The sequence below is a fragment of the Eumetopias jubatus genome, unplaced genomic scaffold (genome assembly GCF_037043125.1).
Source record: "Eumetopias jubatus isolate StellerSeaLion01/CBP00866 unplaced genomic scaffold, mEumJub1_p1.0 scaffold_258, whole genome shotgun sequence".
Lineage (NCBI taxonomy): Eukaryota > Metazoa > Chordata > Mammalia > Carnivora > Otariidae > Eumetopias > Eumetopias jubatus.
This window is the reverse complement of record NW_028275064.1, coordinates 43,970-71,448: the sequence shown is the minus strand read 5'-3', so window position 1 is coordinate 71,448 and position 27,479 is coordinate 43,970. Positions and strand designations below refer to the sequence as shown.

At 61.1% G+C, this 27,479-nt stretch overlaps 2 protein-coding genes and 3 long non-coding RNA genes across 5 annotated transcripts; all 5 read right to left on the bottom strand.

Annotated features, from left to right (window-relative positions):
• Positions 1–1,398: 1,398 nt before the first annotated feature.
• On the bottom strand, positions 1,399–3,951 carry LOC148161295 (testis-specific Y-encoded protein 1-like). The gene is made up of 3 exons (XM_088020832.1): positions 3,522–3,951; positions 3,176–3,390; positions 1,399–3,074 (listed from the first exon to the last, which is right to left on the bottom strand). The coding sequence occupies exon 3, from the start codon at positions 2,002–2,004 to the stop codon at positions 1,399–1,401; it is 606 nt and encodes a 201-aa protein (XP_087876958.1). The 5' UTR covers positions 2,005–3,074; positions 3,176–3,390; positions 3,522–3,951.
• An 11,528-nt stretch (positions 3,952–15,479) lies between these two features.
• On the bottom strand, positions 15,480–16,733 carry LOC148161294 (uncharacterized). The gene is made up of 3 exons (XR_015767686.1): positions 16,610–16,733; positions 16,417–16,508; positions 15,480–15,692 (listed from the first exon to the last, which is right to left on the bottom strand). It is a non-coding gene; the product is annotated as an uncharacterized LOC148161294 (long non-coding RNA).
• Positions 16,734–16,894: 161 nt separating this feature from the next.
• Positions 16,895–19,242, bottom strand: LOC148161293 (testis-specific Y-encoded protein 1-like). Its single transcript, XM_088020831.1, has 3 exons — positions 18,565–19,242; positions 17,236–17,313; positions 16,895–17,005 (listed from the first exon to the last, which is right to left on the bottom strand). The coding sequence occupies exons 1-3, from the start codon at positions 19,075–19,077 to the stop codon at positions 16,895–16,897; spliced, it is 702 nt and encodes a 233-aa protein (XP_087876957.1). The 5' UTR covers positions 19,078–19,242.
• A 94-nt stretch (positions 19,243–19,336) lies between these two features.
• On the bottom strand, positions 19,337–21,024 carry LOC148161292 (uncharacterized). Its single transcript, XR_015767682.1, has 3 exons — positions 20,595–21,024; positions 20,249–20,463; positions 19,337–20,147 (listed from the first exon to the last, which is right to left on the bottom strand). It is a non-coding gene; the product is annotated as an uncharacterized LOC148161292 (long non-coding RNA).
• Positions 21,025–26,134: 5,110 nt separating this feature from the next.
• Positions 26,135–27,297, bottom strand: LOC148161291 (uncharacterized). The gene is made up of 3 exons (XR_015767689.1): positions 27,174–27,297; positions 26,981–27,072; positions 26,135–26,250 (listed from the first exon to the last, which is right to left on the bottom strand). It is a non-coding gene; the product is annotated as an uncharacterized LOC148161291 (long non-coding RNA).
• Between the last annotated feature and the right edge of the window lie 182 nt (positions 27,298–27,479).

Below are 27,479 nucleotides of genomic sequence, written 5' to 3'. Positions count from 1 at the left end.
CCACCTACCCCGCCGGAGGAAGAGGAGGGCACGTGGGAACGTGTCCTCTACGTATCCGGGGCTGCTTGCCTGGCTGCCGCTCCTAACCACTATGCCGGGCCCATTCCTGCTCAAAGCCCACTCCCACCGGACCTCCCCCAGCCTCCGTCTCCCAGGACTGACCTCCAACTTGGTCATGAAGCTGAGCACGTCTCTGCCCTGGTCACCCGTCACGGCTGATATCTTGGGGTGATTCAGGATCTGCTTTGGGTCAAGGAGTCTCGGCAGCCCTTGCTACGGTACGAGAGCCAGGAGCGACCCAGCCCTTGCCGGCTGAGAGCAAGAGACCCGGACAGTGCATGTGCAGAATCACCAGGCACGGCCGGGCTCCCAACGTCCTCATCTCCTGCCCTATCTTCCCACCTGCTCAACCCTGGGGAGTGCCTTGGATTCCAGCACCTCAGAGGCTGCCGGCACCCGACAACAGGGGAAGGCCAAGGGCCTGAATGCTCTCCCTTCCCACGGGCCCCTGGCCTGTGCGTGTGGCCTGCAGGCGGTCACTTCTTTGGATGCCTGGATGTGCTCCGTCCCACGCTCACGTCTTCTTTGCTTGTGTGTTTGCCTGAGGTCTGGTAACTTTGAGGGGCCTCCTGCGCCCAGGAGGGGGCCGCTCGGCTCACGTGGAGCACGGCTGCACACCCACGGCCCAAAGGCTGGTCCTGGCAGAGTCAGCGAGTGAGGGAGGGAAAGGAGTAGATGGGGGCGGGAGGGAAAGCAAAAGAGAGACAGGGACACAGAGACCCCACACCGGGAGGAACGGACACAGGGGGAGGGCACAGAGGACAGAGCGAGGGGGCGAGCGAGGACACAGAGGGGGAGAGCCTGGCAGGGAGGAAAGGTGCATGTAGGCGCCTGAGCCTGGGGCCTCGGCCTGGCTGTGTGGGGCTGGTGGAGACAGGTTTGCAGCACCGCCGCTGCGCCGTGTCTGAGGTTACGCGGTCTGCCGAAGCGAGGCGGCCCACTGACTGGCTTGGCAACCCGCGTGCGGACGAGATGGTGGGTCTGCCCTGAACTCTTTGGAAAACCACGCAGGGTCTGAAGGACAGGGAAGGGGTTCGGGCAGCCTCCCCGTTTGCCCCATGTCCCAACAACGGTTTCCTTCCAATAGGTTTTCTGAGCCAAGTGGGATTTGGGCTACACTACTTGTCGAAGGCTGTTGACCCGTGTTCCCTGAACCCCGCAAGCCTGCTGGGAGAGCTGCAGCCCCAAAGCTTCCGCCTGCAGCTTCTGATCACACACGGTCTGGACAGGTCTTAGCCCCTGCGTTCTCACGCGCGCCCCGATCCGCCTCCTTCTGCTGTGCATTATCGGGACCGTGGGCCCACTCCCACCCGGGGAAGGGGGTTGGAACCCTTCCCCTCAGCGCCCATGGCCGTGGCCGTGGTTCTGCTGCTGCCCTCCCCCCGGTGCTCCTGCACAGCAGCCAAACCCCACCAGCCGGAGGAAGGATACGGCCTGGGCCCAGAAGCCAGGGATGCACTGGATGATGGCCCTCCGGCGAGCCAGGTGAGAACTCCACTTCTGATTCACCCTGAGCTTGTGCCGCACGTAGGCCCTGGTAGCTTGGGCATCCAGAGAGCTGAGCGCTAACTGCACAACCTCCAGCGCGGCCAGCGGGGCCCCGGCTGGCTCTTCCTGCGGCAGCTCCTGCAGCTCCTCGTCCTGTTCTGCTTGAGTCACCTCCCCGTCTTCCACGGCCACGACCTCCATCACCGCCATGATATCCTCCGCCACCAACACCAACTCCTCCCCCGGGGCGGCCTCGCCTCTGCGCTGCCGGTTTTCAGCCTCCAGCGCAGCCTCTACCACTATGCCCCCCCAGCCTAGGGCCTGCGGCGCCCCCGCCTCGGCCCGGGCGCCTGCCTCCCCACCGGCCCCCGAGTCGTCACCGGCCCCTCCGCGGACTAAGCTGGTCAAGGATTCCGGAGCAGCCCCGTCGTCCCCGGACGGCGCCTCGCTCTCCATGGGGCCTTGGACCCCAACCGCGACAGCCGCGGAAGGTAGGAGCTGGGGGGGCGAGCACGCGGCGCCGGCAACCGCCGAGCAGTTGAAGCTCTGGCGCCCACGCTTCGAGGCGGGCTCCTACCGGAGAATGGGGGCCTGGCGGACGCATGCGCACAAAAGCCTGGGGACTCGTGGCGGCTGGGTGGCGTGGGGGTGGCGCCCCCGGCACGCATGTGCCCTTGGCGGGATGTTACCACCCCCCTCAACCCCTCACGCCCAGGATGCTGAGCCGCCCGCGTGGTCCAACCAGCGGCACGGCGGTGGGCGTGGCCGCAACCAGCCCCGCCCCGCCCCTCCCGGGAGCCCGCCCTCTGCTTCATCTCCTCAGGGGTGGCGTCCGGGCCTGGACCGTGGCATTTTCTTCGCTGACACCTACCAGGCCATTCCCGGGAGTTCCCTCGTACCACAAACCTCGTGTTCACACTCTCATCCGTTCCACTGGGAACACGCTGCTGGCACCGGGAAATTCACAGCCAGCCGCTCAATAGGGTGGCCCCCGCCGCCCGGGAACCTCACCCGGCCCCTTCTTAGTCACACCGGGGGAAGCCCTGCACTCATTAGCTGGTGCTCCAACCACTGCCACATGGCTGTCCACAAGGCTTCCACCCCTTTCGCCGCCCGGTGCGGGAGGGAGCCAGGAGGCGGCCCAGGAGGATCCAGCACGCAGGCTCGTCCCCGCCCCAACGACCCGCCTCTCCTAGAAAGAGAGGAACCGCACACAGATCATTGGCCTGGCATGAGCAAGGAGCCAAGGTCCGAGGCCACCTCCGTGCTCACACAACCACTGGCACAGCCCCAGTCAGTTCCGGGATTGGGACTCTATGGCATGCTAATGGGCGGGCCAGGTAGCCTAAAGAGTAACTCCGCCGGGGGCCTGGGTGGCTCAGTCTTTAAGCTTCTGCGTTTGGCTCAGGTCATGATCCCAGGGTCCTGGGATGGAGCCCCGCATAGGGCTCCGTGCTCAGCGGGGAGCTTGCTTCTCCCTCTCCCACTCCCCCTGCTTGTGTTTCTTCTCTCGCTGTGTCTCATCTCTGTAAAATGAATAAATAAAATCTCAAGAAAGAAAAAACGGTAACTCTGGGGGTGTTCTTTCGTCAAAGCCACTGGTAGGATTGGTTCCCACCGTACTTACCTCTGCCTGGCCCTTCCTCTTTGCTTTCTCCCTCCTTGTCTGACCTCCGCGTTCCCTTTTCCTGGGTCTTTCTTCCCGCCTCACCATAACTGCCAGGGATGTCCGATCTCCAGCATAATGGTCCACGGAGACAGCTTTAATCCGCCTTGCTGAAGAGCTGTGGCTGTCTTGGCTGCCCCAGCTCTGCTGCAAGTTCTTCCTTGGTCTGTCTGTCCCTGAGTGGAGTGCCAGTCGGGGAGGGGATGGCAAAGTGAGCATTGGCGGCACACCCTGCCCATTCTCAGCTACCCACAAGGCCATTCTCGACACTCCCGCACTCCATGCCGGTCCCTGCAGGGAGGCGTACCGGAATATGGAGGATGTAGGGCGCCTTGGGTGCCAGGAAGGCCCAGTGGGTGACGGCAAGGATGAGGCGTTGGTGTCGTATCGTGGGAGGGCCTCAGGTACAGAAGAGGAATGTGTCGGGCCGCCCGTGACGGGAGGGGTGGTTTTGAACCGAAGGAGGCAGGAGGAACACGCTTGGGGTGACGTGCAGGGTTCTGGATGGTAGGGCGTCAGCGTTTCAAACTCTACTGGTCAACGCAAACCAGGGACTTTGCAGGGATGACAACGCCCGGCCGTCTGCAGGGGAGAAGCACAATTATCTGAGACTGTCCCTGACTCAACCCAGTCTGTGGGTTTACTGCTACAGTCCAAACTGAATTTGGTCTTGTATACATGCCCAGGACACTAGAGGAGCGTCCTGAGTAAATAGTGCACCCAAAACAACGCATCATGGAGATCGAGAAGCCTGGGGGGCGGGGGGCCGGACAGGGAGCGGGGGAAGAGCGGGAGCGGCGCGGAGAAGGAGAGGAAGAGGGAGGGTGGACAGAGGGAGAGGAACAGAGAGGGAGAGGTGGGGATGCGAGGGAGAGAGGAGGGCAGAGGAGGAGGCAGGCCTGGGGACAGGGTGGGCGGGGGAGGGAGAGAGGGAGCGAGGACGGGCGGAGTCTGGACGGAGGCTGAAATCTGTACATTGCCAAGCCCACAGGCTGACAGCAAACATTCCCTCTTGGACGTCAAGAGGAGATCTGAAAGCACCCGTGGACCTTCAGACAGATCCCACTCGGTCATGCGGGGTTCGGTGGAGAGTTAAACCTCAAAGAAATGAAGTGAAGGGCTCCACAGAGGTCTGCGGGAAACCCTCATGCCCACGACTGACATGTACGACTCGGGAACGTCAGAGAGAGGTGGGGCAGAGTTACTCACGTAGCAGTTCCACGAAGACCTAACGTGACAGGGTTTGGAAGTTGCCCGACAACCCTGACTCTGCCCATCCAAGGAGCACTATGTGCGCCTAGCGGAAGACACGCGCCGAAGAGACGCCCAGGTCACTGGGCAAAGACACATCTCTCGGCAGTCTACAGAGGTGGGACTGACTCACCACACACTGGGGATCCTCAGGGAGAGGAAGAGCCAGCCTCCCCTTCGGATGCATGGAGGCCAGAAGGCAGTATGTGATAGGTTCGATATGTTCAGAGAAAAAAGTAGTATAACGTGCAGGCCATGTTCGGCACCAATGACTCAGAAAATTTTCACCAGACAGAAGGTGCAGGAGTGGGAGGGTGAGCCCGTGGCTCGGAGGGGGGGGCTGGGCGTGGAATGGAGCTGGCAGCCGGGGCTCTCTGCTAAGGAGGGTCCGGCCGGCCGAAAGGAGGCGTGTCCGTGATTCCGCTAAGTCAAGCTGCTAGCCTGAAATAAGGCATCCCCCTAAAGTACACCATAACCAACACCAGAGCAGGTTTTGCCTATGGAAATCCTCCGCGTTGCCTATGGGGCCCCAAAGGCAAATGCGTCCAAGGAGGCATCCGTGTGCGTACCTCTGCTGAGCACGCACAGACCTGTATCTTGGAAGCTGGAGTGTGCCCTTCCGTGGATTCATGAGAGACAGCCAGGCGCAGGCCCCGGGCGCCTTTCGCCAACCATGTCCCTGGTATCGACAGACCCGGGTCCCGCCAGGCTAAGGTGTTCACTCAACTGGGTGTGGGGAGAGCCCCGACGAAGGTGCGTGCAATGTAGATGCGGTAAAGCACTCTGGGGTACAGGAGTTTTCTTCTCTGAGTGCCCAGGCTCTTGGCCGCGTCGCTTCGAGGAAGGAAGAGGCAGACCAGACGAAGAGCGCTGGGCAGCAGGGAAAGTTTTATTCAGCCGGAGGACAAAGCTCCCCGAGAGTGTTCCCGGGTTCCCATTCAGACTTGGGGGTTCTTTTGAGCTCTTTCCCGGACGTTGAGATTGCGCCCCCTGTGGATTACTCGCCAAGGTGTGCCAGTCAGGATTTGGAACACGCCCACGTCTCCGGTGCTGATGGGTCTTGTGGGCTGACATCTGGAGACTAAGTGCCTCAGGTTGTGACAGCGACCGATATTTCATGGTTAGTGGCTTTGTTTTGGGTCGTCCTGCAAAGGTCCCCCCCTGCAGAGGCTGCCAGACAGAATGCCATCGTGGTCTTGTCTGAGCGTTCACACGGGAATTCAGCGTGGGTTTGTCTAAGCTGTCCCGGCACCCTGCTTTCCTGTTGGGGACCCTGGCCCCGAAGGCCTCAGCGTCCAATTGAGTCCTGACATCTGGGGCTCCCTGATCTCCCAAAGCTTCCCCCCCAAACCTCGCCTCACCCTTCTCTCCGGGCCGTGCCCCAACATCACGCCTTTACGCGAGCGCTGGTGCGAGATGCTCCGAGTGGGGGACCCTGTGCCCACCTCTTTCCCCGAGCTTTACATCCTCTGCCAGTCCCTACCAAACGGCACATGCGTAGAGGACTACCCTGCGGTCCCCCGAAATGGCCCAGGCTAGGACCCCTTCAGACCATGCGCCAACATGGGATCTGACCTGCTCCCGCTGCGGATTATGAAGTCACACTTTCTTCTGAGCCGCGCAAGCAGAGCCAGGGGCCAACAGGCGGGTACACCGGCATTACCAGACCAAGCAGCTGAAAGGAAGGGCCCTTCGGTGGCTCAGTTGGTTAAGCCGCTGCCTTAGGTTCGTGTCATGATCCTGGAGTCCTCGATCGAGACCCACGTCGGGGGGGGGGTCCCTGCTCAGCGGGGAGTCTGCTTCTCCCTCTGACCCTCTTCGCTCTTGTGCTCTCTCTCATTCTCTCTCTCTCAAATAAAACAGTAAAATCCTATAAAAAAGGAAGCTGAGAAGACCGATCTCCCCTGCAGCCGGAGAGAGCCAAGCCTCCCTCCTAGAGCCTCAGGGGCCTCCGCCCACTCTCTAAGGGGCAAGGCTAGATCCTACAGATCATCAATTCCACAGGCTGACGCCGGACAGGCGATCGGTCCTGCATAATGAAAGGGACAAGAAGCATCCTTGCAGTTTGCCTGCCGAACGCTCCTCCGGGAAAGAGCCGCCGCAATTCCCGGAAGTTGTGGAGCGGGGAGCCCCACGGGGAGGGCCGCGGTCGGGGACAGGAAGGTTAGTATCGCCCTATCAGGGTCGGGGCTACTGCCCGTGCAGCCCTCTTAGCTGGGGATGGAGAAGAGTGTCATGGGGCGAACGCTGACATCTCCCCACTGTGCTGGCAGCAGATTCAGTCCTCTGCCAGCATCCCTAGGCCCAGGCGTCCCAGGCCAGCAGATGCCTGCCTGGGGAAGGAGCACCCCAGGGGCTCACCTCACCGCCTCCCAGGTGCGGCTTGCGACACCTACTCTCTATGCTGCGGGTCTTTCCATGGACCTACGCACAGAAGGCTAAGGGATATCGGCCCCAGAGTCATCATGGGACAGAGAGCACACGCGAGGTTGGCCCGGCCCTTGCACTTAGCAACCGTCAAACCCTGTCCCTCCCCTCTCTCTGCACCCTGGCCTTAGGGAAATAGGGGGCTAGGATCCTGGGGAAGCATGCGTGCGTCAGTGTGTGAGTGTCAAGACATGTGAGTGAAGAAGCCTTTGGATGCGTCAGTGAGTGAGAGTGTGCCTGCGTGAGGACTGAGTGGGCGTTTGTCAGGGGCGGTGAGTGACGGAAGGAGAGTGTATGTGGGGGGTGCCTGAGAGTGAGTGTGTGTGTCAGTGTGTGGGAGTGCCTGAATGAGTGTGTGGGGGTGTGATTGTGCACCTGCTTGTGCATCTGAGAGTGTCTGTGTGTGTGTGTGTGTCGGTGTTCCCCACAAACGAGAGCCTCGCCCGGCGCCTGAATGAATGTCGTCTTCCTACCTTCCCACCTCCCTCTGTCGCCTCTCCCACCGTCCCTCCATATGCCCTGACCCACCCTCGCTATTACTGTGGCTGGTCCTGAGAGTCCAACCCTGTCAGCAAGAGCCTGTGCGCGTTCCAAGGCATGAAGAGCACCGGCGCTGGGTTCAACGGAGTGATGAACCTGGGTTCTCCCCCGACTCCCCCGTGGCGTGTGCAGTGGATGTCTGAGGACACCCACCAGGGAGCATCCCTGGACGACTGTTTTCTCCATCCAGCGAACGTGGGTCCTGCACCCGGTCAGCCCCGGCTCATCGCTCCTTTCCTTGAACGTCCTCATTTCCCCAGGGAAGAGATGAGCCCCAGGGAGCTGGCCTTGGTCCCATTTCCTCTCCCTGCTCAGCGCCCCCGCACCCCAAGGGAAGGACCTCTGGCCCCTGGGATGCAGTCCCCGTGCGTGTGTGCCCTAGCCCTCTGGGCAAGCATACAGGCCAAGCCATTCCATGGGCTGGCGATGCCCAGGCAGAGAAGTCAAACACCCACATGAGGCCGATGTGCTCAGGCAATCCCCCGACCCCTGCCTCAAAGAGGAGCGCAGGCACGCGAGCGACCCCGGGCGCGCGCACGCACACACACACACACACACACACACAGGCACACACACGCTCACCCACACACACATACACGGACATTTGACTTTGTTTTTCAACCTTTTAATATTTTTCCAGGGTTCCTGGCGCCTCAATCTGCCGATGTTTCGCCCCGGCAGAGGACTTCAGTTACTTCCCGCGCAGATGGACCGGCCAGACCTTTCGGCTCCACCTCAAGCTTGTGGACTGGCTTCGGTCAAGTGCGATGCTCCCTCCTATTCATCTCAAATTCATGACGCTCCCTGGGAGGGACAGACACACGGACACGCAGACAGACACACATACACACCGGCACAAGGGAGGAGACACCTGGGTACACTCTCCGGGCCATAGGTTGCTTCAGGGTTTGAAGGCCCTCTGCGGGATCCGCGGTCACTCTCCCATGCCACTCCCTGCTGCTGACTGTGATCGCCTTACCTTTCCTCCACCCACGTATTCAACTAATTTGTGCACGCTGGCCAGTGCACTCGGCGCGGCTGGGGGCGGGGGGAATGGAGCTGCCTATGGAAATGAAGGGGTCAACTGTGGTGTCCAGACCCACACAGACAGGTGACGGGGCGGCGGGGTGAGCCTTGGTGCCTGGATACCCAGACATCTGTGCCAAGCGTGGCGGGAGGTAGCTCCGGTGGGCCCACGTGTAAGGCGGTGTTAGGAGAGCTGTGGGTGGGGTTTATGGACTCGGAATGACAATTCCCACAAGTGCAGCTGGCTTTGACTCTCCAGCTCGGCTCATGGAGGCTGCCTGGCCCCGCCTGCCTCAAGCTTCGCCAGGCAGAAGCCGTTTGGCAATGCACTTATCCAGTCTTCCTGTCGCACGGTGATGCCCTTTGGACTCAGGGTCCCTGCGGCGGAGAGTTCCTCAGAGCCTCAGTGTCTCCATTGGTGGAGCCAGGTCCCACGGGCACCATGGTGCACAATTTGGCACCCACACCCCGAGCACCTCACCTGTCCTCCTCTCGGTTCCCTCTCCTGGGGCCTTCTTCCTCACGTAGTACTGCAGGGGTTGGGCCACAGGTCGTCCATGATGATCCGGCAGGGGAAACGGGGCAGGGTTCAGAGGCCCATCCTAAGCTGCCGCCGAACCCAGCGGGGTCCTTCCCGCTGTTTGTCGCAGGGCCCCACCTCAGCTATCCAGCTAGACCCGGCAAAGCTGTGCTCAGAGAACCAGTTGAAGAAGTTAGGACTGGTGTTGTGGTGCCTGCGACTGTAGGCCTCCTGTTCATAATCCTGGTGCCGCTGGATGGGAGTGGAATGTGACGGCCCATACCCTGCCGGAAGACGAGTTTGGGAGAAGGTGGAGGGTATGGAATCGTGTTTGGCCCTCCCTCCTGGACCTGCGACCGCCCATCCTGGCGACGGCCTCTTAACCACAGCCCTGAGGACACACTCCTTCACACGACTACATTCTGGAAGTAGGGGTTCTGGCCAAAGAAGAGCAGGACCTTGCGGCAATCGTGGGGAACCCTGAGCTCCTCCACCTCCCGGGTGGCAGATTGGGGGAGACGGGGGTGAAACCTCTGTCGAGCCGAACCTCCCCGTCCTGACTTTGGGGATGGATCCCTTCGGCATGCTCCCCTCTCCCGTCCCGCGCTCCCGGCTAAGGCGGCTGTACAGACCTTCAAATCCGTCATGTAGCCAAGGAGGGCGTGATCTTGCTTCCTGATCACGGCTGACATCTGTGGGTGTTTCACAAACTGCTGTAAGTCAAGGACCCTCCGAGGGCTGGAGATGAAAGTGCTAGAACTACAGTGCAAGTCTGGACAGCAGCTGGGCACTGCTTCCCCTCTGCTCCCCCGGGTCATACTCCGTCCACACGGACTGCCTCAATGCCCCCGGGCCCCCTCACGGGATACTGCAGGTCTCAGCACTCACACAGGGGGCTGAGAATCCTCAGAGACAACCCCTCCCGCCCCAGGCCCACCTCCGCAGCTCATCCTCCTCTGCTGACAGCCAGACACAACCAGCTCATCTCCGGACAAGCACACCTTCCTGCCTCAGGCTGAGCAGGTGGGCACTCACAACCTCCGCCTGCCACGTTACCCCGAGGGGAACCTGAGCTTAAGCTGGACCGGTTTTGTGGGAAGACGCCCTGCTGCGACTCCTAATGCCTAATTGAAAGCTGGATCTCTGGTCCTACACCTCCACTGGACTTCGAGAGCCTCGTGTGACATCAAGGGCAGCCAGAGGCCCCCAGCCCCCACCCCCACCCAGGGCGGGGATGTCCAGGCTGTCCGGATCACCAGGGCATGGGCGTGGCCACCGGAACCCGGGGAGTTGGGGTGGGGCTGGGGGTGGGGGGTTCACCTCCAGATGTATATTGATACTCAAAGGCCCCCTCCCTTCGGTACTTCTTGCTCTAGCCCGGCCACATCGGGGTCCCTCCATGACAGCGTCAAGGCTACAGCCTTGGCCCAGAAGCCAGGGATGCACCGCATAAGGGCGCTTTGGTGTTCCAGGGGACGCTGCCGCCTCCGACAACACCTGAGCCTGAGCCCGGAGTAGGACCTGCTGGTTTGTTTCTTAACGCACTCCAGCTCTGACTGCAGGGCCTCTAGAGCCTCGAGCGAGGACGGGATCGGACCCCGCCGCCCCTCTGGCTGTTCTTCTCCTTTCTGCTTCTCCTGCATCTCCTGCGCCCCTTCTTCCTCCTTCTGGCCCTCCTCCCTCTGGTCCTCGTGCTCAGCCTCCTCCTCAGCCCCTTCAGCCTCCTCTCCCTCCTCAGGCTCCTCGCACTCCCCAGCCTCCTCTGCCTCAGCCACCTCCTCTCCAACAAGCTCCTCCTTAGCCTCCTCCACCTCAGCCTCTTCCGCAACAGCCTGCTCCTCAGCCTGTTCCTCCCCCTCCTCTTCCTCAGCCTCTTCAGGCCCCTCCACCTCCTCCTCTTCCTCGGGCTTCTCCTCCTCCCTTGGCTCCTGCTTAACCACCTCAGCCTCCTCCTTCTCAGCATGCTCAGCCTCCCCCTCCTCCCTGTCCACATCCTCCTCCTCCTCGCCCTGCTCCTGCTCAGCCTCTACAGCCTCCTCGCCCTCTTCCTCCACAGCCTTGTCAGCCTCTCCTCCTCCTCCTCCTCCTCCTCACCCTCCTCTTCCTCACCGTCCCCCTCTCTCTCTACTCCTCCGACTCCTAAACTGCCCTTGCCTCCTCTACCTCCTCCGGGTCCTCCGTGGCCTCCTCGCCGTCTCCGTCCTCGCCCTCCAACACGGCAAGGTTCAGCACCCACCATAAGACCAGCTCCACCGCCAGGATGGCACCCTCTCCCTCCCATCGCTCCTCCCCTTCCCGAACAGCCATGCCCGCCATCCCCACACCGAGGGACTTCAGCGCCCCCGGCGCGCCCCAGGGGCCTCTATCTCCGGGGACAGCCGCCACGTGACCGGCCCCTTTCCCGACTGAGGCGGGTCCGGGATTCCCTCGCACCCTGCGTCGCCGGGGCAGCTGCGGAGGGAAGGGCTGGAGTTGTGAGCACAGGCCTCCTCAGGTTCCTCCCCAAGCGCAGCTCTGGCACCCAGGGACGGCGACCGAGAGCAGTCTCCCCCCGGAGGCCTCTGGACAATGGGACCCATGCACACAAGGGCCTGGGGAGAGGTGTGCAAGAGGCAGATGTGGCCGGGCCACGCATGCGGCCTTGGCGGGATGGAGTCCCGGAAGCACGCCCAGGACTCAGCCAGGCCCTTGGCTCTAAGCTTGGGCAGGGCGGTGGGCGTGCCCGCTGGCGGCCCCGCCCCTCATCCCACCGGAGCCTGCCAGCCCGCCAGAGAGCCTGCCTGCGTGCCTCCTCCGCGGTGGCCTCGAGCTCCCAGCCCGACCGAACCCCCCTCCCACCCCTACGCCACCCCCCAACACAACCGCCACCCCACCCCCCCTGCCCGCGCCTCCCACGGCCTCGTCAGGTGCGTGCTCTGCCTGGATTTTGTACCGACAAGGCGAGGCTGTCCCTCAACCTTCCCGAATAGACTCCTCTAAGACCCAGGATACTGTGTGCACCACGGGAAGCCTGCTCCAGTGTGCGTGGAAATGGTCAGCCCAGACCCTGGAGTATTCATAGTGCGTTTCCAGGACACAGAGGCCCCGAACCCCTCTGCCGCCTCCGGGAAATATGCCGCTACATTTTGTCCCCGTGCATGCCCTCTGCTGGCCAGGAGGAAAGCGACGAAGAGCATTCACTCCACCCGTCCGACTGTCCTTTCCTCACGCTCTCCTCGCCGGCCTCCTGTCTGACTCTGTCTCCCGGCGCAATTTCTCTGACCCCTGTGGGCACACGGCCTCTGGTACCTAAAGAATTCCGGACAGAAGATGCAGCTGCATCTCGGAGCAGCTCCTCTCCCAGGAAATCAAAGCCCTCTCCCGCTCTGGGACCGGCAGCCACGCCGGTGACCCTCGAAAGGGTGCCAAGCCGGCTGCGCACACGAACACAGCTCACACACTCACACAGAGAACGAGTGTGTTTGTAAGGGAGGACAGAGGGACACATACCTTTCCTGGGGCCAAGAGCATACAGGAAAGGTGACCCAGACGCCCCTCCCTGAAGAGGAAGTCTGACCCAACCCTGTGGAGAGGGCGGCAGGTGGATGCTGTCCGCCGGCACAGTGAACTCAGGGCCCACTCATTGGAAAGCCAGGCGGCAAGCAGCTGAGGACGGGACCCAGGCGACCGGCAGCACGAACGCCCGGCCCCCCACCCCACAGACGGAGCGTCTAATGTTGCATGCTGCCAAAGGCACGAATGCCCCGGTAAGGGGTTGCCAGCTCGTCTGGCCTACAGAGGGGAACGCATCCTCCCTAGCCTTACGTGCTCTGGGCCAGCCGGGTCAGACCGTGAGTGGATCGGCAAGCTGGGCCATCACATACCCAGAGCTGGCCCACAAATGAGGTGAGAGATGCCCAAGTGTGGTTTGAAGCCTGAAAAATGGCATGGGGCTTTTGGTCGGTGCCAAGGCCAGCCTGTCTCTACAGGCATCACCGACAAAAGGGGCTTCTTACACGCCCCCCCTGCCCCCGTCTCAGTCAGGAGAACCGTGCACGTGTATACAGGTAGAGTCCCCGACCGGGTCTCCACGTATTTCCACCAGACTGGATTTAATATGCGCCCCCACAGTCTTCGGACCGTGGTTTGCATCCGTTCGCCCGTCATGTGGATGCTGTCCACGTCCACTCCCACTCCCGTGTGACATTCGTGCAATGACAGACGTCTGGCCTAGCCCTTGCCGGGGAGGGAAGGTGAGAGAGGCCACACCACAAGAGGTGTGTGGCCTGGGAAGAGGGTGAAACCCCTAGCTAATTCCCACACCTGGAACCATGTGTTCAATCAGCACAGATGGGTGGTGTGCCTCACAACCGCCTGCCAAATCCCATCCCGCCCCCCTTGGCTTGGCCCCTTTGCGTCTGTGCATCGACACGGGAGACGGACCACTGAAGAACCACGGAATGCACACGAGGCCTGTGTGTCCGGAGGGACGTGGCTGCCCTCGGCCTCTTGCCCCTTTCTCCATCATCGGCAGAGCTAGCAATCCCACAGGCCCTCTCCTTCGCTGACCGGGGCCTACACACACTCTCATACACACGTGTGCACGTGCAAATGCTTGGACACACGACACAGACGCATACGGTCTCGACACACAGGCATGGGCCAGTGGCCACACACCCTCATACTCACACGTGCCTGCAAACACACAGAGACATGCAACACACACTCACGAGGTCATGCAAACACACGCACACGACACACACACACACACACACACACATTCCCGGGCTCGACACACGGGAATGAAGAGGGCCGCATGCACGCACATAAACACAAACCCATGCGGACGGCACCGCTCTCTCTCTCTCTCCCACGTGCGCGCGCACACACACACACACTCACACACACACAATCACCCAAAGCCTGCAAATACACACACAACAGACACCCTTGTGCCACCAATGACACTTACACTCAACGCTCACACGGAAGGTCTCTGGAACTCTTCCATACATACGGACCCCTGTGAAAGTCGCACGCCCAGGTACGCCTGAAAACACACACACACGCAATATGCCCATGGAATAGCACAGACAGCCAGGCGAATTTCTACTCGCCTGCACACACACGTTCACGTGCACTGGGAAACACAAACACCATGCAACACACACACACGGTCCCCGCACACAGGCATGCACATTGACCGCCCAAACACAGACCAACCCACGCATGGCCAAAGACACCCTCAGGAAACAGACACCCAAAATATTTGGTCTCCAGTACACAGACATGCACACTTGCCAGGAACACACACAGATGTGTACATGAAAGATACACACACTCACACAACACATGGAGGTACAAAACATCCCCGACACACAGAAACGCACACTTGGCCACACACATACACCCATGTGTCGCATGCAAACACGCATTCCCATTAAATATAAACACACGGTGCCCGCACAAAGGTATGTGCATGTGGGCCCACACGCGCGCGCGCACAGACACACACACACAAACAGACAAGCCATCTGTGTGGAAACACGCAACACACACCAACTCACAAGTGCTATGGCACACAAGCATGCGCACTTGGACACGCACATTAACACATACGTGGGCATGCAAACATGGAAATGCAGCACATAAACACCCTGGGCCCCTACACACTGATGCACACACGTGGCCTCCCAAACACACACACCCATGCGCCTGCAAACACATACTCTCGAAACACACCAAGACACATGGTCTTCGGACCACAGGCATGCACCCTTGCCACACACTCACGTGCGCATGCAAACTCACACACACTGCACAGACACACAAGATCCCCGGGAAAGGGCCATGCTCAGGGGGCCGAACGCACAGGCACACATACACGAACCCACATGCGCTGACACACACCCGAAAGTGTACGTGGGCTTGCAACTCCCTCCCACACAACCCACTCACAAAGCCACAGTGCCCAGCACTCAAACCTGCCTTCCGTCACACGTGCTTGGAACTGTCCCCTGTGGGCAGGTGGTGCGGCGCAGGAGGGCTTGGGTCTGCAGGGAGCACAAGGAAATGCCTCCATCTTCTCCTCGGGACACGTGGGTTTTGCAGTGCTCCTGACCGGTTGAACGCATGGGAACCGATCACAGCATGTGGGGCACGCTTCCAGGTAGCAAGGCTATTGGGCCAAGCTCCTCAAGCGGTGTCAATGAGGCGGTGCCTGGAGCCACCAGGCGACGAGGGTCCCGCTCGCCAGGACCCTTCCCCGCCTGTGTGCCCTACCCTAAAGGACAAGGCTCCCATGAAGAGAGGTCTGCCTTTGACCGAGCTCCTCGTAGACCCTACCTAGGATGGGGGGTGCTCTGTCCGCATGCCGAGCCCTGACCTCCACTGCCCTGCCCCCATGCTGAACTTCACCGCCACACATGGAATCCCACAGGCCATGGGGTGGAGGGTCCCACTAGGCTGACTGCCTCCTCCCCATATCCTGGCTCCAAGTACAAACCCACACACAGACGCAAAGAACTTCTTAACTTGTTTATGCCTCTCTCGCCTTCCCCACATAGGTGCTGGATACTCTCCAGAGCGGGCACTGGTGATCCTTTTCACAACTGTGACCTGTGCAGGCAGAGCACCACGTAGATTCGTCCACACATCTCTCACAGCGGTGGTGGCCTCCTCGACGATTTCTTGTTGGTAAGATTCTGATGCTCTGAAGTGGACACGTCCACACAGCTGCCATGCACACGACACACACACACACACACACACACACACACACACACACACACACACACACTTCCACACAGCTGCCATGCACACGACACACACACACACACACACACACACACACACACACACACACACACACGTCAGGGATTCGTGAAATTGCATAATACCAAGGATAGCCGAGGCGGTGTTGAGGGTGTCCTCTGTCCTCGTGGGATCCTTCTTCCAACTCAGCTAGAGCCTCACGAGCCTCCTGCTCAAGGCCCAGTGCCATTCCCTAGAATGGCCGTGTGGCTGTGCGAGGCCACGGGGTGGTCGGGACCGCGGAGGGAAGTTGGGATTCTGGGCACAGGAGCGGGAATGGAAGGAGGCAGCCCCACTCGTAAAGACACACAGGACATCCCCAAATGAACGAACGGCAGAAGGCCTGAGAGGGGGTCGACGGGCACGGGTGAGGGTTCAGAGAAACGGGGTGGAGAAGTCTTCCTTCTCCGGAGTGACCTGGGACATTCCAGCTGCCATCCTGGGGTCCCTGAACGTGCCCGCATGGGCGCACCTGCCTGGATGGGGACCCTGAGTTCCCCGAGGTTCCCCTCTCACCCTGCCAACCGCTCTCTGGGTGAGCTGGGGCCAAGGCTCCCCTGAGCCTCAGTGTCCCCGCCGCCAACCAGCCTGTGTCCCGGCACCTGCCACACACACAAGTCAGGACCCAGCGCCCCCGGCTTCTCACCGACAGGCCCTCTTCTCAGTTCATTCTCTTCGGCTGCCTTCCTGCCTCCGGTAGTACTGCAGGGGATTGGACCACAGGTCTTCGATGATGACCTGGTGGGGAAACAGACTAGCTGAGCAAGGAGCCCGGGCCCCGTTCCCAAGCACCGGGGCCCAGGCATCACCCCGGCGGACGAAGGCCGCAGAGTCCCCACCTCGGCGATGCCGTCAGACCCTGGGGAGCAGGGATCACACAACCAGTTGAAGAAGTTAAGGCTGGTGGTTTCGTGCCTGCGCCTGGCAGCTCCATGTGCATTGTCCCAGAACCACTGCACTGGAGTGGAATGAGACGCCCGATATCCTGCAGGAATGGAAAATTTAGGAAAGCCTCTCAACGGCCTAGCAACCAATCCCTCTCGGCCTCTCTCCCTCTCAACCTCCCCGCCTCTCTCCCTCCCAGGCAGGGTCCCGGCCCTGCCCCCACCCGGGGCCCCCCCCGCCTACCTCCCCTTCCGCTCCCAAGGGCCCCCTGCCCGACCCCAGCACCCTCGAAGCTCAAGCCCACTCTTACCGGCAATGCTAAGGTGATACTCCTTAATGATCACTTTGTTCTGGAAGTAGGGGTTGTTCTCAAAGAAAAACATCAACCTGCAGCGGTACTTAGGACGGCACAATTCCTCCACCTACCCCGCCGGAGGAAGAGGAGGGCACGTGGGAACGTGTCCTCTACGTATCCGGGGCTGCTTGCCTGGCTGCCGCTCCTAACCACTATGCCGGGCCCATTCCTGCTCAAAGCCCACTCCCACCGGACCTCCCCCAGCCTCCGTCTCCCAGGACTGACCTCCAACTTGGTCATGAAGCTGAGCACGTCTCTGCCCTGGTCACCCGTCACGGCTGATATCTTGGGGTGATTCAGGATCTGCTTTGGGTCAAGGAGTCTCGGCAGCCCTTGCTACGGTACGAGAGCCAGGTGCAACCCAGCCCTTGCCGGCTGAGAGCAAGAGACCCGGACAGTGCATGTGCAGAATCACCAGGCACGGCCGGGCTCCCAACGTCCTCATCTCCTGCCCTATCTTCCCACCTGCTCAACCCTGGGGAGTGCCTTGGATTCCAGCACCTCAGAGGCTGCCGGCACCCGACAACAGGGGAAGGCCAAGGGCCTGAATGCTCTCCCTTCCCACGGGCCCCTGGCCTGTGCGTGTGGCCTGCAGGCGGTCACTTCTTTGGATGCCTGGATGTGCTCCGTCCCACGCTCACGTCTTCTTTGCTTGTGTGTTTGCCTGAGGTCTGGTAACTTTGAGGGGCCTCCTGCGCCCAGGAGGGGGCCGCTCGGCTCACGTGGAGCACGGCTGCACACCCACGGCCCAAAGGCTGGTCCTGGCAGAGTCAGCGAGTGAGGGAGGGAAAGGAGTAGATGGGGGCGGGAGGGAAAGCAAAAGAGAGACAGGGACACAGAGACCCCACACCGGGAGGAACGGACACAGGGGGAGGGCACAGAGGACAGAGCGAGGGGGCGAGCGAGGACACAGAGGGGGAGAGCCTGGCAGGGAGGAAAGGTGCATGTAGGCGCCTGAGCCTGGGGCCTCGGCCTGGCTGTGTGGGGCTGGTGGAGACAGGTTTGCATCACCGCCGCTGCGCCGTGTCCGAGGTTACGCGGTCTGCCGAAGCGAGGCGGCCCACTGACTGGCTTGGCAACCCGCGTGCGGACGAGATGGTGGGTCTGCCCTGAACTCTTTGGAAAACCACGCAGGGTCTGAAGGACAGGGAAGGGGTTCGGGCAGCCTCCCAGTTTGCCCCATGTCCCAACAACGGTTTCCTTCCAATAGGTTTTCTGAGCCAAGTGGGATTTGGGCTACACTACTTGTCGAAGGCTGTTGACCCGTGTTCCCTGAACCCCGCAAGCCTGCTGGGAGAGCTGCAGCCCCAAAGCTTCCGCCTGCAGCTTCTGATCACACACGGTCTGGACAGGTCTTAGCCCCTGCGTTCTCACGCGCGCCCCGATCCGCCTCCTTCTGCTGTGCATTATCGGGACCGTGGGCCCACTCCCACCTGGGGAAGGGGGTTGGAACCCTTCCCCTCAGCGCCCATGGCCGTGGCCGTGGTTCTGCTGCTGCCCTCCCCCCGGTGCTCCTGCACAGCAGCCAAACCCCACCAGCCGGAGGAAGGATACGGCCTGGGCCCAGAAGCCAGGGATGCACTGGATGATGGCCCTCCGGCGAGCCAGGTGAGAACTCCGCTTCTGATTCACCCTGAGCTTGTGCCGCACGTAGGCCCTGGTAGCTTGGGCATCCAGAGAGCTGAGCGCTAACTGCACAACCTCCAGCGCGGCCAGCGGGGCCCCGGCTGGCTCTTCCTGCGGCAGCTCCTGCAGCTCCTCGTCCTGTTCTGCTTGAGTCACCTCCCCGTCTTCCACGGCCACGACCTCCATCACCGCCATGATATCCTCCGCCACCAACACCAACTCCTCCCCCGGGGCGGCCTCGCCTCTGCGCTGCCGGTTTTCAGCCTCCAGCGCAGCCTCTACCACTATGCCCCCCCAGCCTAGGGCCTGCGGCGCCCCCGCCTCGGCCCGGGCGCCTGCCTCCCCACCGGCCCCCGAGTCGTCACCGGCCCCTCCGCGGACTAAGCTGGTCAAGGATTCCGGAGCAGCCCCGTCGTCCCCGGACGGCGCCTCGCTCTCCATGGGGCCTTGGACCCCAACCGCGACAGCCGCGGAAGGTAGGAGCTGGGGGGGCGAGCACGCGGCGCCGGCAACCGCCGAGCAGTTGAAGCTCTGGCGCCCACGCTTCGAGGCGGGCTCCTACCGGAGAATGGGGGCCTGGCGGACGCATGCGCACAAAAGCCTGGGGACTCGTGGCGTCTGGGTGGCGTGGGGGTGGCGCCCCCGGCACGCATGTGCCCTTGGCGGGATGTTACCACCCCCCTCAACCCCTCACGCCCAGGATGCTGAGCCGCCCGCGTGGTCCAACCAGCGGCACGGCGGTGGGCGTGGCCGCAACCAGCCCCGCCCCGCCCCTCCCGGGAGCCCGCCCTCTGCTTCATCTCCTCAGGGGTGGCGTCCGGGCCTGGACCGTGGCATTTTCTTCGCTGACACCTACCAGGCCATTCCCGGGAGTTCCCTCGTACCACAAACCTCGTGTTCACACTCTCATCCGTTCCACTGGGAACACGCTGCTGGCACCGGGAAATTCACAGCCAGCCGCTCAATAGGGTGGCCCCCGCCGCCCGGGAACCTCACCCGGCCCCTTCTTAGTCACACCGGGGGAAGCCCTGCACTCATTAGCTGGTGCTCCAACCACTGCCACATGGCTGTCCACAAGGCTTCCACCCCTTTCGCCGCCCGGTGCGGGAGGGAGCCAGGAGGCGGCCCAGGAGGATCCAGCACGCAGGCTCGTCCCCGCCCCAACGACCCGCCTCTCCTAGAAAGAGAGGAACCGCACACAGATCATTGGCCTGGCATGAGCAAGGAGCCAAGGTCCGAGGCCACCTCCGTGCTCACACAACCACTGGCACAGCCCCAGTCAGTTCCGGGATTGGGACTCTATGGCATGCTAATGGGCGGGCCAGGTAGCCTAAAGAGTAACTCTGCCGGGGGCCTGGGTGGCTCAGTCTTTAAGCTTCTGCGTTTGGCTCAGGTCATGATCCCAGGGTCCTGGGATGGAGCCCCGCATAGGGCTCCGTGCTCAGCGGGGAGCTTGCTTCTCCCTCTCCCACTCCCCCTGCTTGTGTTTCTTCTCTCGCTGTGTCTCATCTCTGTAAAATGAATAAATAAAATCTCAAGAAAGAAAAAACGGTAACTCTGGGGGTGTTCTTTCGTCAAAGCCACTGGTAGGATTGGTTCCCACCGTACTTACCTCTGCCTGGCCCTTCCTCTTTGCTTTCTCCCTCCTTGTCTGACCTCCGCGTTCCCTTTTCCTGGGTCTTTCTTCCCGCCTCACCATAACTGCCAGGGATGTCCGATCTCCAGCATAATGGTCCACGGAGACAGCTTTAATCCGCCTTGCTGAAGAGCTGTGGCTGTCTTGGCTGCCCCAGCTCTGCTGCAAGTTCTTCCTTGGTCTGTCTGTCCCTGAGTGGAGTGCCAGTCGGGGAGGGGATGGCAAAGTGAGCATTGGCGGCACACCCTGCCCATTCTCAGCTACCCACAAGGCCATTCTCGACACTCCCGCACTCCATGCCGGTCCCTGCAGGGAGGCGTACCGGAATATGGAGGATGTAGGGCGCCTTGGGTGCCAGGAAGGCCCAGTGGGTGACGGCAAGGATGAGGCGTTGGTGTCGTATCGTGGGAGGGCCTCAGGTACAGAAGAGGAATGTGTCGGGCCGCCCGTGACGGGAGGGGTGGTTTTGAACCGAAGGAGGCAGGAGGAACACGCTTGGGGTGACGTGCAGGGTTCTGGATGGTAGGGCGTCAGCGTTTCAAACTCTACTGGTCAACGCAAACCAGGGACTTTGCAGGGATGACAACGCCCGGCCGTCTGCAGGGGAGAAGCACAATTATCTGAGACTGTCCCTGACTCAACCCAGTCTGTGGGTTTACTGCTACAGTCCAAACTGAATTTGGTCTTGTATACATGCCCAGGACACTAGAGGAGCGTCCTGAGTAAATAGTGCACCCAAAACAACGCATCATGGAGATCGAGAAGCCTGGGGGGCGGGGGGCCGGACAGGGAGCGGGGGAAGAGCGGGAGCGGCGCGGAGAAGGAGAGGAAGAGGGAGGGTGGACAGAGGGAGAGGAACAGAGAGGGAGAGGTGGGGATGCGAGGGAGAGAGGAGGGCAGAGGAGGAGGCAGGCCTGGGGACAGGGTGGGCGGGGGAGGGAGAGAGGGAGCGAGGACGGGCGGAGTCTGGACGGAGGCTGAAATCTGTACATTGCCAAGCCCACAGGCTGACAGCAAACATTCCCTCTTGGACGTCAAGAGGAGATCTGAAAGCACCCGTGGACCTTCAGACAGATCCCACTCGGTCATGCGGGGTTCGGTGGAGAGTTAAACCTCAAAGAAATGAAGTGAAGGGCTCCACAGAGGTCTGCGGGAAACCCTCATGCCCACGACTGACATGTACGACTCGGGAACGTCAGAGAGAGGTGGGGCAGAGTTACTCACGTAGCAGTTCCACGAAGACCTAACGTGACAGGGTTTGGAAGTTGCCCGACAACCCTGACTCTGCCCATCCAAGGAGCACTATGTGCGCCTAGCGGAAGACACGCGCCGAAGAGACGCCCAGGTCACTGGGCAAAGACACATCTCTCGGCAGTCTACAGAGGTGGGACTGACTCACCACACACTGGGGATCCTCAGGGAGAGGAAGAGCCAGCCTCCCCTTCGGATGCATGGAGGCCAGAAGGCAGTATGTGATAGGTTCGATATGTTCAGAGAAAAAAGTAGTATAACGTGCAGGCCATGTTCGGCACCAATGACTCAGAAAATTTTCACCAGACAGAAGGTGCAGGAGTGGGAGGGTGAGCCCGTGGCTCGGAGGGGGGGGCTGGGCGTGGAATGGAGCTGGCAGCCGGGGCTCTCTGCTAAGGAGGGTCCGGCCGGCCGAAAGGAGGCGTGTCCGTGATTCCGCTAAGTCAAGCTGCTAGCCTGAAATAAGGCATCCCCCTAAAGTACACCATAACCAACACCAGAGCAGGTTTTGCCTATGGAAATCCTCCGCGTTGCCTATGGGGCCCCAAAGGCAAATGCGTCCAAGGAGGCATCCGTGTGCGTACCTCTGCTGAGCACGCACAGACCTGTATCTTGGATGCTGGACTGTGCCCTTCCGTGGATTCATGAGAGACAGCCAGGCGCAGGCCCCGGGCGCCTTTCGCCAACCATGTCCCTGGTATCGACAGACCCGGGTCCCGCCAGGCTAAGGTGTTCACTCAACTGGGTGTGGGGAGAGCCCCGACGAAGGTGCGTGCAATGTAGATGCGGTAAAGCACTCTGGGGTACAGGAGTTTTCTTCTCTGAGTGCCCAGGCTCTTGGCCGCGCCGCTTCGAGGAAGGAAGAGGCAGACCAGACGAAGAGCGCTGGGCAGCAGGGAAAGTTTTATTCAGCCGGAGGACAAAGCTCCCCGAGAGTGTTCCCGGGTTCCCATTCAGACTTGGGGGTTCTTTTGAGCTCTTTCCCGGACGTTGAGATTGCGCCCCCTGTGGATTACTCGCCAAGGTGTGCCAGTCAGGATTTGGAACACGCCCACGTCTTCGGTGCTGATGGGTCTTGTGGGCTGACATCTGGAGACTAAGTGCCTCAGGTTGTGACAGCGACCGATATTTCATGGTTAGTGGCTTTGTTTTGGGTCGTCCTGCAAAGGTCCCCCCCTGCAGAGGCTGCCAGACAGAATGCCATCGTGGTCTTGTCTGAGCGTTCACACGGGAATTCTGCGTGGGTTTGTCTAAGCTGTCCCGGCACCCTGCTTTCCTGTTGGGGACCCTGGCCCCGAAGGCCTCAGCGTCCAATTGAGTCCTGACATCTGGGGCTCCCTGATCTCCCAAAGCTTCCCCCCCAAACCTCGCCTCACCCTTCTCTCCGGGCCGTGCCCCAACATCACGCCTTTACGCGAGCGCTGGTGCGAGATGCTCCGAGTGGGGGACCCTGTGCCCACCTCTTTCCCCGAGCTTTACATCCTCTGCCAGTCCCTACCAAACGGCACATGCGTAGAGGACTACCCTGCGGTCCCCCGAAATGGCCCAGGCTAGGACCCCTTCAGACCATGCGCCAACATGGGATCTGACCTGCTCCCGCTGCGGATTATGAAGTCACACTTTCTTCTGAGCCGCGCAAGCAGAGCCAGGGGCCAACAGGCGGGTACACCGGCATTACCAGACCAAGCAGCTGAAAGGAAGGGCCCTTCGGTGGCTCAGTTGGTTAAGCCGCTGCCTTAGGTTCGTGTCATGATCCTGGAGTCCTCGATCGAGACCCACGTCAGGGGGGGGGTCCCTGCTCAGCGGGGAGTCTGCTTCTCCCTCTGACCCTCTTCGCTCTTGTGCTCTCTCTCATTCTCTCTCTCTCAAATAAAACAGTAAAATCCTATAAAAAAGGAAGCTGAGAAGACCGATCTCCCCTGCAGCCGGAGAGAGCCAAGCCTCCCTCCTAGAGCCTCAGGGGCCTCCGCCCACTCTCTAAGGGGCAAAGCTAGATCCTACAGATCATCAATTCCACAGGCTGACGCCGGACAGGCGATCGGTCCTGCATAATGAAAGGGACAAGAAGCATCCTTGCAGTTTGCCTGCCGAACGCTCCTCCGGGAAAGAGCCGCCGCAATTCCCGGAAGTTGTGGAGCGGGGAGCCCCACGGGGAGGGCCGCGGTCGGGGACAGGAAGGTTAGTATCGCCCTATCAGGGTCGGGGCTACTGCCCGTGCAGCCCTCTTAGCTGGGGATGGAGAAGAGTGTCATGGGGCGAACGCTGACATCTCCCCACTGTGCTGGCAGCAGATTCAGTCCTCTGCCAGCATCCCTAGGCCCAGGCGTCCCAGGCCAGCAGATGCCTGCCTGGGGGAGGAGCACCCCAGGGGCTCACCTCACCGCCTCCCAGGTGCGGCTTGCGACACCTACTCTCTATGCTGCGGGTCTTTCCATGGACCTACGCACAGAAGGCTAAGGGATATCGGCCCCAGAGTCATCATGGGACAGAGAGCACACGCGAGGTTGGCCCGGCCCTTACACTTAGCAACCGTCAAACCCTGTCCCTCCCCTCTCTCTGCACCCTGGCCTTAGGGAAATAGGGGGCTAGGATCCTGGGGAAGCATGCGTGCGTCAGTGTGTGAGTGTCAAGACATGTGAGTGAAGAAGCCTTTGGATGCGTCAGTGAGTGAGAGTGTGCCTGCGTGAGGACTGAGTGGGCGTTTGTCAGGGGCGGTGAGTGACGGAAGGAGTGTGTATGTGGGGGGTGCCTGAGAGTGAGTGTGTGTGTCAGTGTGTGGGAGTGCCTGAATGAGTGTGTGGGGGTGTGATTGTGCACCTGCTTGTGCATCTGAGAGTGTCTGTGTGTGTGTGTGTGTCGGTGTTCCCCACAAACGAGAGCCTCGCCCGGCGCCTGAATGAATGTCGTCTTCCTACCTTCCCACCTCCCTCTGTCGCCTCTCCCACCGTCCCTCCATATGCCCTGACCCACCCTCGCTATTACTGTGGCTGGTCCTGAGAGTCCAACCGTGTCAGCAAGAGCCTGTGCGCGTTCCAAGGCATGAAGAGCACCGGCGCTGGGTTCAACGGAGTGATGAACCTGGGTTCTCCCGCGACTCCCCCGTGGCGTGTGCAGTGGATGTCTGAGGACACCCACCAGGGAGCATCCCTGGACGACTGTTTTCTCCATCCAGCGAACGTGGGTCCTGCACCCGGTCGGCCCCGGCTCATCGCTCCTTTCCTTGAACGTCCTCATTTCCCCAGGGAAGAGATGAGCCCCAGGGAGCTGGCCTTGGTCCCATTTCCTCTCCCTGCTCAGCGCCCCCGCACCCCAAGGGAAGGACCTCTGGCCCCTGGGATGCAGTCCCCGTGCGTGTGTGCCCTAGCCCTCTGGGCAAGCATACAGGCCAAGCCATTCCATGGGCTGGCGATGCCCAGGCAGAGAAGTCAAACACCCACACGAGGCCGATGTGCTCAGGCAATCCCCCGACCCCTGCCTCAAAGAGGAGCGCACGCACGCGAGCGACCCCGGGCGCGCGCGCACACACACACACACACACACACACAGGCACACACACGCTCACCCACACACACATACACGGACATTTGACTTTGTTTTTCAACCTTTTAATATTTTTCCAGGGTTCCTGGCGCCTCAATCTGCCGATGTTTCGCCCCGGCACAGGACTTCAGTTACTTCCCGCGCAGATGGACCGGCCAGACCTTTCGGCTCCACCTCAAGCTTGTGGACTGGCTTCGGTCAAGTGCGATGCTCCCTCCTATTCATCTCAAATTCATGACGCTCCCTGGGAGGGACAGACACACGGACACGCAGACAGACACACATACACACCGGCACAAGGGAGGAGACACCTGGGTACACTCTCCGGGCCATAGGTTGCTTCAGGGTTTGAAGGCCCTCTGCGGGATCCGCGGTCACTCTCCCATGCCACTCCCTGCTGCTGACTGTGATCGCCTTACCTTTCCTCCACCCACGTATTCAACTAATTTGTGCACGCTGGCCAGTGCACTCGGCGCGGCTGGGGGCGGGGGGAATGGAGCTGCCTATGGAAATGAAGGGGTCAAATGCCTCCATCTTCTCCTCGGGACACGTGGTTTTTGCAGTGCTCCTGACCGGTTGAACGCATGGAAACCGATCACAGCATGAGGGGCACGCTTCCAGGTAGCAAGGCTATTGGGCCAAGCTCCTCAAGCGGTGTCAATGAGGCGGTGCCTGGAGCCACCAGGCGACGAGGGTCCCGCTCGCCAGGACCCTTCCCCGCCTGTGTGCCCTACCCTAAAGGACAAGGCTCCCATGAAGAGAGGTCTGCCTTTGTCCGAGCTCCTCGTAGACCCTACCTAGGATGGGGGGTGCTCTGTCCGCATGCCGAGCCCTGACCTCCACTGCCCTGCCCCCATGCTGAACTTCACCGCCACACATGGAATCCCACAGGCCATGGGGTGGAGGGTCCCACTAGGCTGACTGCCTCCTCCCCATATCCTGGCTCCAAGTACAAACCCACACACAGACGCAAAGAACTTCTTAACTTGTTTATGCCTCTCTCGCCTTCCCCACATAGGTACTGGATACTCTCCAGAGCGGGCACTGGTGATCCTTTTCAGAACTGTGACCTGTGCAGGCAGAGCACCACGTAGATTCGTCCACACATCTCTCACAGCGGTGGTGGCCTCCTCGACGATTTCTTGTTGGTAAGATTCTGATGCTCTGAAGTGGACACGTCCACACAGCTGCCATGCACACGACACACACACACACACACACACACACACACACACACACACACGTCAGGGATTCGTGAAATTGCATAATACCAAGGATAGCCGACACACACACACACACACACACACACACACACACACACACACACACGTCAGGGATTCGTGAAATTGCATAATACCAAGGATAGCCGAGGCGGTGTTGAGGGTGTCCTCTGTCCTCGTGGGATCCCTCTTCCAACTCAGCTAGAGCCTCACGAGCCTCCTGCTCAAGGCCCAGTGCCATTCCCTAGAATGGCCGTGTGGCTGTGCGAGGCCACGGGGTGGTCGGGACCACGGAGGGAAGTTGGGATTCTGGGCACAGGAGCGGGAATGGAAGGAGGCAGCCCCACTCGCAAAGACACACAGGACATCCCCAAATGAACGAACGGCAGAAGGCCTGAGAGGGGTTCGACGGGCACGGGTGAGTGTTCAGAGAAACGGGGTGGAGAAGTCTTCCTTCTCCGGAGTGACCTGGGACATTCCAGCTGCCATCCTGGGGTCCCTGAACGTGCCCGCATGGGCGCACCTGCCTGGATGGGGACCCTGAGTTCCCCGAGGTTCCCCTCTCACCCTGCCAACCGCTCTCTGGGTGAGCTGGGGCCAAGGCTCCCCTGAGCCTCAGTGTCCCCGCCGCCAACCAGCCTGTGTCCCGGCAACTGCCACACACACAAGTCAGGACCCAGCGCCCCCGGCTTCTCACCGACAGGCCCTCTTCTCAGTTCATTCTCTTCGGCTGCCTTCCTGCCTCCGGTAGTACTGCAGGGGATTGGACCACAGGTCTTCGATGATGACCTGGTGGGGAAACAGACTAGCTGAGCAAGGAGCCCGGGCCCCGTTCCCAAGCACCGGGGCCCAGGCATCACCCCGGCGGACGAAGGCCGCAGAGTCCCCACCTCGGCGATGCCGTCAGACCCTGGGGAGCAGGGATCACACAACCAGTTGAAGAAGTTAAGGCTGGTGGTTTCGTGCCTGCGCCTGGCAGCTCCATGTGCATTGTCCCAGAACCACTGCACTGGAGTGGAATGAGACGCCCGATATCCTGCAGGAATGGAAAATTTAGGAAAGCCTCTCAACGGCCTAGCAACCAATCCCTCTCGGCCTCTCTCCCTCTCAACCTCCCCGCCTCTCTCCCTCCCAGGCAGGGTCCCGGCCCTGCCCCCCCCGGGCCCCCCCCCGCCTTCCTCCCCTTCCGCTCCCAA

Coding starts and splice junctions, on each gene's coding strand:
- LOC148161295 (XM_088020832.1), bottom strand. CDS start 2,004: ATGGAGAGCGAGGCGCCGTCCGGGGACGACGGGGCTGCTCCGGAATCC.
- LOC148161293 (XM_088020831.1), bottom strand. CDS start 19,077: ATGGAGAGCGAGGCGCCGTCCGGGGACGACGGGGCTGCTCCGGAATCC. Junction 17,314..18,564: donor CTGGCTTCTGGGCCCAGGCC/GTATCCTTCCTC, acceptor GACCCAAAGCAG/ATCCTGAATCACCCCAAGAT. Junction 17,006..17,235: donor GCTTCATGACCAAGTTGGAG/GTCAGTCCTGGG, acceptor CCCTACTTCCAG/AACAAAGTGATCATTAAGGA.